Source organism: Aquila chrysaetos, chromosome 4 (genome assembly GCF_900496995.4).
Source record: "Aquila chrysaetos chrysaetos chromosome 4, bAquChr1.4, whole genome shotgun sequence".
NCBI lineage: Eukaryota > Metazoa > Chordata > Aves > Accipitriformes > Accipitridae > Aquila > Aquila chrysaetos.
Window position 1 is genome coordinate 43,953,645 of NC_044007.1, and position 9,831 is coordinate 43,963,475.

The 9,831-nt window shown below is 43.6% G+C and overlaps 1 protein-coding gene across 1 annotated transcript; it reads right to left on the bottom strand.

Moving 5' to 3' along the window:
- Positions 1–2,944: 2,944 nt before the first annotated feature.
- NPBWR1 (neuropeptides B and W receptor 1) lies at positions 2,945–4,435 on the bottom strand. The gene has a single exon (XM_030012103.1). It carries the CDS (start codon positions 4,335–4,337, stop codon positions 3,354–3,356), a length of 984 nt encoding a protein of 327 aa, XP_029867963.1. The 5' UTR covers positions 4,338–4,435; the 3' UTR covers positions 2,945–3,353.
- Between the last annotated feature and the right edge of the window lie 5,396 nt (positions 4,436–9,831).

Consider the following 9,831-nt stretch of genomic DNA (forward strand, 5'->3'; position numbering starts at 1 on the left):
TGTTAATGGATAGCATTTATCATATTTTCCCCTATGGACAACAGGAACTGAACATAGGGAAGACAAAGGGATGAGATACTGAGTATGAGGAAAGGCATATTTTAACATGCTTTCCTATTTCCTAAGAAATAGGAAGATTTTAAAGAAATGTCTTTATATTGATCTAGATTAGAAAGTTTTTTCATTGTTTGTTTAAATCTTGAACCAGATTATGTTGTTCAGGAACAGTTAAAATTTTAGTATTCAAAACCAGATAAAAATGAAATACAAATCAGGCTGTTCTTATAACCTACTGTTAATATCAGTTGAGCACCTCAGAAGTGCATTTGATGTATAGGTACAGGCTAGGTTTTACAGAAGCACAGTAAAGCCACTTAAGTGTCAATAACATTCCTGGGGTAAATAGAAGCCCCAACAGGTGACGAGACAAATGTGACTGCATAGCAGCTTGATCAAAATGTTCAGGTGGTCGCTATCAGGAGCCCAATGCTCAATGCTCAAATCTGTGCTGCTCTCTAAGGTGACTGTTTGACAGAGAACCATATTTCACTGGCACTCTTCAGTCTTCAGGGACAGCAACCAACGAGGGCACAGTGGTCTTGAAAATGTCTTTTCTGAGAATAATACTGTTTACTTTTAAAACTGTATGCAGTCTTTACACAAGTAATGTTGTTGTGGACATGATGGCCTAAGGATACAAAGGAGGTGGTGTGTGTATATAGATTTGCAGTCTAAATGAAGACAGACTTTGCTACTTGGCCCATACAGAGCAACATCTTTCTCCACAAGTGACTGACCACAGAGAAGCATCATTACAATTTACAAGCCCAACTGAAACAGCAGGCAGCTGGTGGGAAAAGTTAATTACATTTTGTTTCAGGCAGAAACATGAAGTGCGGGACACCGGTTCCTGCAGCATGCTTTTGTATGTGGTGTGGAAATGGGTCCTCAACACCTTTTGGGCTTGCTCATTGAAAGGCCAGCTTCTGTGTCTGATGGAAGTCAATCATACACCTTCTAATGAAGCAGGATTAGACACCTTTGTCGCCCAAAGGAATCCTTTCAGTTCCATGACAGCTAGACTGGATGTTGAAATTAGCACTGACTGTATCAGAGAACATTAATGGCTTATAAGGAGAAATGATTTAATCATCAACCCAGTTATATTGTATTTTAATGTACCGGGGTTTGTATAATTGCTGAAATCTGGAGTTTCTTTAGAAGGATTTAGCAGAAGAAATTTTCTGCATGCCTATGTCAGACCTTTAGACTGCAGCAGTGGGAATGGACCTGGTGCAAGGGCTCTCAGGAGGCACCTGCAAACCTGAGCATGTGCCACACGAATCCTTATGCACCTCCTGAAACCCATCATCCCTTCCTGTGTAAGTGGAAACGTTATTCCTTAGCCACATTTCCTTATCTCTCTGTATTCAGAGGAGGGAGAAATATGTAACAAAATTTGTGTTACCCAAATTTAGCATCTGCTGCAGGGAAGAGTAGGGAAGACCACCAAGATTAGAACTGTTAAGTGACTGCAAATATTTTCCCAGTCTTCCACATTTTTTCAGTTTTTCTTAGAGGGCTAAAAGAGGAGAGAGGAGGAAAAAACTTCCTCATGCAGTGTTTGGACATGTGAATTCTAGTGAAACTTTTATTGACCCTCTCCCCCCTCCTCCAGATAAAATTAACCTAATCTTCTGGGGTTGTGTTTTTTATTTTTTTACTTCCTTTGTCCTTCTTAAAAGAAACATTAATAAATTTCAAGAGCAAGCAGAAGACAAGTGTGTGAGAGACTGTTAAAGTAACTTAACCACTGCATATGTTACTTATGATTTGTAGGGAAGAAGTCAGAATATTCCCCATGTTTCAGCAAGTCCTTTTCAAACCCTTAAGGGTTAACGTGTTCTGAAAATACCTCCCGATTCTGTTTTCTAGGACCAAAAAAAAAAAAAAAGTCTGTATGTGCAAGAAGGAGATTGCCCATAAATATATGACAAATAAAAAAGTAAACACACTTCTGATGCCAACAAAAGCTGCAAATTTTACAAACTACAGCTACCATGTACACTGTTAAGTTATTTTCCACAACAAGTGGCTCCAAATCCACATCTGTGTATTTTATTCACTAGTGAGGGCTGGCTCTTTCTTCCTTAAAGCTGGGCTGAGATCTCTCTTGCCTGTTTTCATGGATTTTGACCACCTTATCTCAGTCCCCTGTAAAAGAAAATGAGCTCAATGCCTTCATTTATTCCATATCCTTTGGAGCTGTGCTTTTTTCAATATTGCTAAGTTTGCAAGACTTTGGGTAAGCAGGTCCCGTGGATATGAAAGAGGTTGAGGAATTGTTGTGGTTTAACTCAGCAGGTGGCTAAACACCACACAGCCGCTCGCTCACTCCCCCCTCAGTGGCATGGGGGAAAGAATTGTAAAAAAAAGTAAAATTTGTGGGCTGAGATAAAGACAGTTTAATAGGTAAAGCAAAAGCTGCGCACGCAAGCACAGCAAAACAAGGAATTCATTCACCACTTCCCATGGGCAGGCAGGTGTTCAGACATCTCCAGGAAAGCAGGGCTCCATCATGCCTAACGGTGACTTGGGAAGACAAACGCCATCACTCCCCATGTCCCCCGTTCCTTCCCCTTCCCCCAGCTTTATACGCTGAGCATGACGTCATATGGTCTGGAATATCCCTTTGGTCAGTTGGGGTCAGCTGTCCCAGCTGTGTCCCGTCCCAACTCCTTGTGCCCCCCCAGCCTCCTCGCTGGTGGGGTGGGGTGAGAAGCAGAAAAGGCCTTGACGCTGTGTCAGCACTGCCTAGCAGTAATGAAAACATCCCTGAGTTATCAACACTGTTTTCAGCACAAATCCAAAACACAGGCCTATAGTAGCTACTACGAAGAAAATTAACTCCATCCCAGCCAAAACCAGCCCAGGAATCATTAAGCAAGATGCTCAATAACACACCTTTATTGGGCTTTACAAATCACCGGTAATAGACACAGTTGTGTGGCTTGAGTTCACAAAGCGATAACTTTAAAAGGGGAAAAGGGACCTGCTGCAGCTCTGTGAGCTACAAACCTAGGACAGAAAGCACATTAGAAAGAAGGAAATAAAAGCTAACAAACAAACAAACAAAAAAACCATGGCAAGGGGTGGAGAGCAGTGCTGAGGAAATGAATGCAGGAAAGTTGAGAAAGATCGCCCTGTCCCCAGTTTATGTCTTGGATAGTGAGACAATCTGAAGCCCTGTGGGCCATCACAAGGAGGCTGGAGAGAAAGCATTCTTTGGGCTGGAGTCCCCAGGAAGAGCAGATGACTGTGAGAGGGGCACAGGAGGGGACAGAGGGTTGGCTTTATGAGGTGGTTCTGCAATCTATCAGTTTGCGAAAGCTCCTCCGGAAACTGTCATCCAGAAAGGCATACAGGAAAGGGTTGAAGCAGCTGTTGGCATAACTCAAGCTAGTGATGAAGTAGGAAATCCCAATGATGAGTGGAGTTTGTGGGATGTCTGTGGTGAGGGCCACCACTGTGCTAAGGTGATAGGGCGTCCAGCAGAACAGGCATGCAGCCAGGATGACAACCACCATCAGCGTCACCTTTTTTTTGGCTTTGTCCAGGGCTTTTGCATTGCAGTGGAGGTGCACGCGTCTCAATTTGCACAGCATGGTGGTGTAGAGGATGCAGATGGTGGACACTGGGATGGCAAAGCCTAAAATAAGGGTATAGATGCGACTGCCTTTCCACCACAAGCTCTCAGGGTGGGGGAACACGAAGACACACTGGGAGCGCCCCTGCTCCTTGTGTATCTTAGCAAAGACAGTGAAGGGCAGGATGATGACAGTGACAAAGGACCAGACACAGAGGCTCACGATCTTGGCTGCTCGGTAGGTGCGGTAGGACATCTTCCTGGACTTAGTGGTGGCCACCACAACCAGGTAGCGGTCAATGCTCATGACGGTGAGGAAGTAGATGCTGGAGAAGGTGTTGTACTGGTCTATGGAGATGATGAGCTTGCACATGAACTCTCCAAAGGGCCACTGCAGGAGCAGGTAGTCAGCAATGTTGATGGGTAGCACCAAGGTAAAGAGCTCGTCAGCAATGGCCAGGTTGAGGATGAAGATGTTGGTGACCGTTTTCATCTTCGGGGCTTTGAGGATTACATAGATGACGGCGGTGTTGCCTGTCAGCCCCACAGCACAGATGACTGAGTAGATAACAGGCACCGTGACGTAGAAGCTGGGGCTCAGTGGGGGAGTGGACATATTCAGACCCCCATCCCCTCTCCCGGTGCAGTCTGCACATGAGGAATTGGTGTCAGGGCGGGAGGAGTTCTCCATGGCCACAGGAGTGGGTGATGAGGCCCGCTGGCGATGGGGATGACTCGGAAGTGGGGGAAAACAGGTGAGACCCCTGCTCTTCTCAAGCTGGTCTCCTCTGGCGCGTCCAATCACCGAAGTCTCACATATGCTTCCCGCCGCCGCCCTGCCGGGAGCAAGAGGAGACCGCCGAGGGCTCAGCCAGCGGCAGAGGGTCCCGCCATCCCCCCAAAGTGGGGATGGTCCCCCACCTGCTGCCCTTTCCCTCCTCCGGCACCCGTGCGGGGTCAGCGCTCAGCCTCGGACTCCCCCAAGGTCACCTGGGAACCCAGCGGTCCCCCGCGCCGGCCGGCGACCCCGCCGCCCCTCCGCGGCGCCTCTGGGCGCCGCGGAGGGGCGGCGGGGTCGGCGGCCGAAGCTGCCGGCGGGACTCCCGCCCTCGGGGGAAGCGGTGTCTTTGGGATGCTCCCCCCAAAACCCAAACCACCCCCCTTTCCCGACGGGGCCGAGCGCTTTGGAAGGGAAGGAAGGATGCACTGACCTCTGCCAGGCTGGCTGCCGTGGTGGGGCTCCCGCAGGGCAGCGGGAGCGGGGCGGGGAGGGCTGCGGGTCCCGGGTCCTTGCAGGCGGGGGATGCCGGTGCCGCTTCTTTGCTTGATCCTGAGAGTTAAATGCGTGCCCGTCTCGATCTAGGTAGCAACAGATAGGGAACACGAACCGCAGAGAGGGTGGTTTAAAAAGTCGGGAGCTGGACGGCTGGGAAGAGATTTGGGCAATTACCTGAAGTCACATCTCCGGGCGAGGGCGGCGAGGTATCGCAGTGCAGCAAAGGGGAGAGCAATCCCAGCTCCAGGTGGCATCTGCTTGTCGTGCTGGGGCTGAGAGCTCAGCATCCACCGCCTGCCTGGTCCCGGGGGCTGTCGCCGTGCAGGGAGCGGGCAGCGCCTAGCTGGCAGGTGATGCTGCGCATCTTGCCACGAAAAGGCGTTTTCTTCACGGGGTGTGGGTATCAAAGTGAAGCAGGACACATGCATAGGAGTGTGATAATGACAGGCTTGAATATAACCCCGGGGAAGCAATCTTTTTTAGAGGGTAATTCAGACTTCCTGATTATCCTGTTTTTTCAAAAAGCACATGGTGTAAAATCAGTCTCACGTCAGGTTTGGGTTTTTTTTTTTTTTTGCCTCTTAAACGAGATTGAATTCTATGGGCTCGCAGTACAATTGATAAAATTTTGCACCCCTTAAATTGGAAGTGTAAACAACTTATTTTGTGGTGTTGCCAGCAGTACTGACCACATACATTAATACTAATTACTAATAAATTGCTAATAATGTAATACATGCATCTTTTGGCAAATAATTTGGCAAAACTGTTTAATATCTCTAAGGTAACACCATAGAGCGAGAGATAAACATGGTCTGGCTCTGATTGTCCCATATTCTGATGCATAATTACCTAGATTAGCAGGATATCACAAATATGAAAATTCAAGCAAATAAATTAATGACTAAACAGATAAAAAAGTACAAGCAAAGAAAAGTAGCTTTGCTTCATTGTGGTTATGCTTTCTAGTGCTGTGTCTTATTTTATTTTGTACTACTAGCTACATAATATAGCATATGATACTTCACCATACAGAGTACACTCTCTGCTTTGTGATTCTTGACTTCCTTTATGGAAAGATTTGAGAAGAAAAGGTGTTTACACACCTGTGCGCTCCCATGAGAATGGTGTCAGTACTATGCTGCAGGTTTATCACGGAGTTTTCTGCGTATTTTATAGTTTCACAAGCCAAGCAATGAAAATGTCACCTTTGCTATGAAGTTTATTAGAAGCTAGCATTTGAGTCAGGTTTTCTGGCCCAAAGACAGGCACAGTTGCCCCAAAGAGAATACAGTTTTGGAAACTTTCTCCAAGAAGTATATTTTTAATTTTGAGTGGGATCAAAACTCCTGGTGACCATCTTTTCATTTGGTCTTTTATTTCAAGTGATTTAATGCAGATAGTACCATGATCCCCCTTATCCCCTTTCTATCTACCCAAGTAATCCCAATTAGAAAATACTAATTTAATCATGATTAAACTAATTCAGCAATTTTTCATTGTTTGCACATATGTTTCTATGGAGAAGCTTTGTGACCTTCCACTGTTGTTTTAGAATTGCCTTATTCCCTCAGAAATCCTACTGAAATAGGAATTTCTACTGAAGTCTACTGAAAACTTTCATAATATTTCAGCTTTATTTTAAGATCAGCCATGGCATAGTCCAAACAAAAGAGAACACAAATACTGAGCAACATCATAATAGCACCAATGCAGTAAAAAAAAAAAAAAAAAAAAAAAAAAAAAGGCTATGATTCACTTTCTGGTATTCTAAACAGGCAGAAATATTTTTATGTGGCAATGTTATTGGAGGACCTCAGCCACAGTGTGTACTTATTGCAGTAATATAGTAGATAACCTAAAGAAATAAAATCTGTGACCCTCTACTCATAGTCACTGGGGAAGGCCTCTGGTGACTGCAAAAGGCATGTCATACTCACCTGGAGAAATGGCAAGGAAGACAACGCAGGGAACTGCAAACTGCTCCGCCACACCTCAGTCCCTGGGAAGATTGTGGGGGAAATCCTCCTGGAAGCCATTTCCAGGAACACAAAGAACAAGAAAGTGTTTTGGAGCAATCAACTTACTTAGATTCACCAAGGGAAAATCATGTCTGACCAACCTGGTTGCCTTCTATGATGAGATGACTGACTGTGTGGATGACGAGATGATGATGGGTGTTGTTTACCCGGACTTTCAAAAAAGCCTTCAGCACAGCTATGGTGAATAGGTGGGCTCAAAGAGTAGCAGTCAGCAATTGAACTTGTAACTCGCGGTCGGTTATTAGTAGCATTTTTCAGGAGTCTGTACTGGGGCTGATACTTTTTAGTGTCTTCTTTAGGGACCCAAATGCTAGGATGGGGCACACCCCCAGAAAAGTTCACAGATGTTACCAAACTGGGGAGGGTGGTCAGTATGCTGGAGGGCAGGGTGGCTGTTCAGAAATGGACTGGCAGAAACCATGTTAAGTTCTAAAAGGTAAAAATCTCTTGTGTCTGAGATGGAAAAACCACACGCAACAGCAGAGGTTGGGCACTGCCTCACTAGGGAGCAGTTTTGCAGAAAAGAATGTAGAGTACCTGGCAGAGAACAAGCTGACCATCAGTGAGCAGAGAGCCCTCGTAATGGCGAAGGCTAAGCATGTCCTGTGCTGTGTCAGCAAGTGTGTCGTCAGCAGGTCAAGGGAAGCAGTTATTCTCTATTTGGCCATTGTGATACCACACAATTTGGGCTCTCTGGTAAGTGAAAGACATTGAGAAACTGCAGCTAAGTGCAGTGGAGGGCCATTGAGGTGGTTAGGAGGCTGGTGCACGTTACAGGTGAGGAGATGTTGAGGGAACTGGCTTTGTTCTGCATGGAGAAGAGAAGGCCTGGGGGTTGGGGGAAAATAATTGCTGTCTCCAGCCATCTAAACCTAACCTATAACCTAAGTTATTCTGTGATTCTACCATGTTCGATTCTTATTTTAAGCCTTTGTAATCAGACTCATCCCAACAAATTATACAGTAATAAAAAAATTAAAGTTTTTAGAACAAACTTCATGTTTTTGATGCAATTGCATAATATCAAACCTTGACGAAAAATGATAGTTACTAACAACCCTCTGTAGAAGAGGAATATCCTTTGAGAGAGCACAGAACATCTCTTGAGTAATTAATGGCTGAAAAAATCTTTCAACAGAGCTGAAAGGTGATGTTTACAGCAAGATTCATGCATAATGTGATCATTATGAATGTGGTTATGCTTAAAATGCTGTGGGTTCCTGATCTGACTGATAGAATCCTTGTGGTGATTTACTTATTCTCAGTATTCTTCTCTCTTTTAACTGGTCCCTTTTTGTGGAAACAGCTTCAGGGGTTAATTATGTGGGAAGGAAATCTTTAAGAGTGAAGTAGAATAAAAAAGTTCCTTTTAAGTTTTATGTAGTGCTAAAGAGGAGTCCAATAATTAATTACATTTTTAAAATCATATTTTAACCCTAGAGTTCAGCTGGACTGATGGAGCACAGAGGCTGAATAGCAATGGATGAAAAATTAGATTTGATTTCCTAGAATATATATTTCAAATTAATTTCTATCCTACATCCAAATGCTGTCAAGATAATTTCTGTATTTACTAGCAATGCTTGTTATATATTTTGACAACTCAAAAGGAGAATATAACTTTACAGGATAATCTCAGACTTTATCATTATGCTGTGTCTTGTCACTCCTTTGGTTATTTGAACTAAACAAATGAGAGATGTTTACTTTACTATGTGGCATCAAAAAAAAAAAAAAACCTTAACCAGCGTTAAAACTGTCATAGTGATACATATCACATTTTAGAGGGAGAAGCAGTTCTAGGAATCAGAAAATTAGTGCCAGAGATCTTCTTTCAGTAGGAGGAAGATTGATAGTATACTTCTGCACTAATTTAAGATATATTAAAAATGCTTTTTTATATAGTATATAATATGGGAGTTGCCAGTGATTGAGAAACAGAAACTCAGAAAAACAGGATTCATATTAGAAACCAGGACCACCTTCTCTCTTTACTTTAAGAGTTCATCTTCAATATATGAGTTGCATTAATATAACTCTGCAAGATATGGCTAGGTATACTAAGCATTTAGTCACCTACTTAGTATTCAGGCTTGCTGCACCTTGACATTAACTGAAACTGTAAAAACTTATTCTGTTCATGCATTGGTCCCATACAAGTCTTTCAATGTGTATTTTGTTAGGAAACAATAATGTAGGTCAAATATGATATAAAGAGAAATGGTTCCTCGTGAAATAATTAGAGTCTATAAATTTAGCATGCATTAAAACTGAGCAATCTAAAGGATTACAATATATAACTTTGTTTCTAGGATAAATGAATTCTATTCACAAATGAATTTTCATTCTTGTTTAGCATGGTTTTGTTCAGAATTGCAGTAAATATAGCCATGCTACTTCTGTCAGTATGTGCGTGCAAAATTTTGACTGATTTGAGACAGGAGCAGAGGTCACGGAGATTTGGATAAAGGAGTGGTCTGGTGTGGAGGAAAAATCCAAAGCAGTATTAATTCATGCCAGCTGAGTCTGATTATATTATTCCACAGCAGAGGAGCTGCATTGATAGAGATTTTTTTGACTGCTGCAAAGGCCAAGAGAGCTTCTCTCAGAGGTTGTGTATGATGCAGCTGGGAGCTGACTGCTATCTGCTAGTGAGCTACTTATATTTCTACTTCATCCATTTTTCTGTCCAATCAGGGTTTTTTTTCAGTTGCCTTTTTTTCCTCGTTGACCCCTTTGATTTGGTGTCCACTGCCCATCAAAAGAATTTTCTATGTAATAGAGGTGAAAGCAGAAGATAGTTTTGTCCTTTCTCTCTTGTTTCTGCCTTTTATGGCTATGACCTTCTGCAGAAGCTCTTTCTGGCT

What these genes read in the sequence shown, in the direction of transcription:
- NPBWR1 (XM_030012103.1), bottom strand. Translation starts at nt 4,337, where the DNA reads ATGGAGAACTCCTCCCGCCCTGACACCAATTCCTCATGTGCAGACTGC.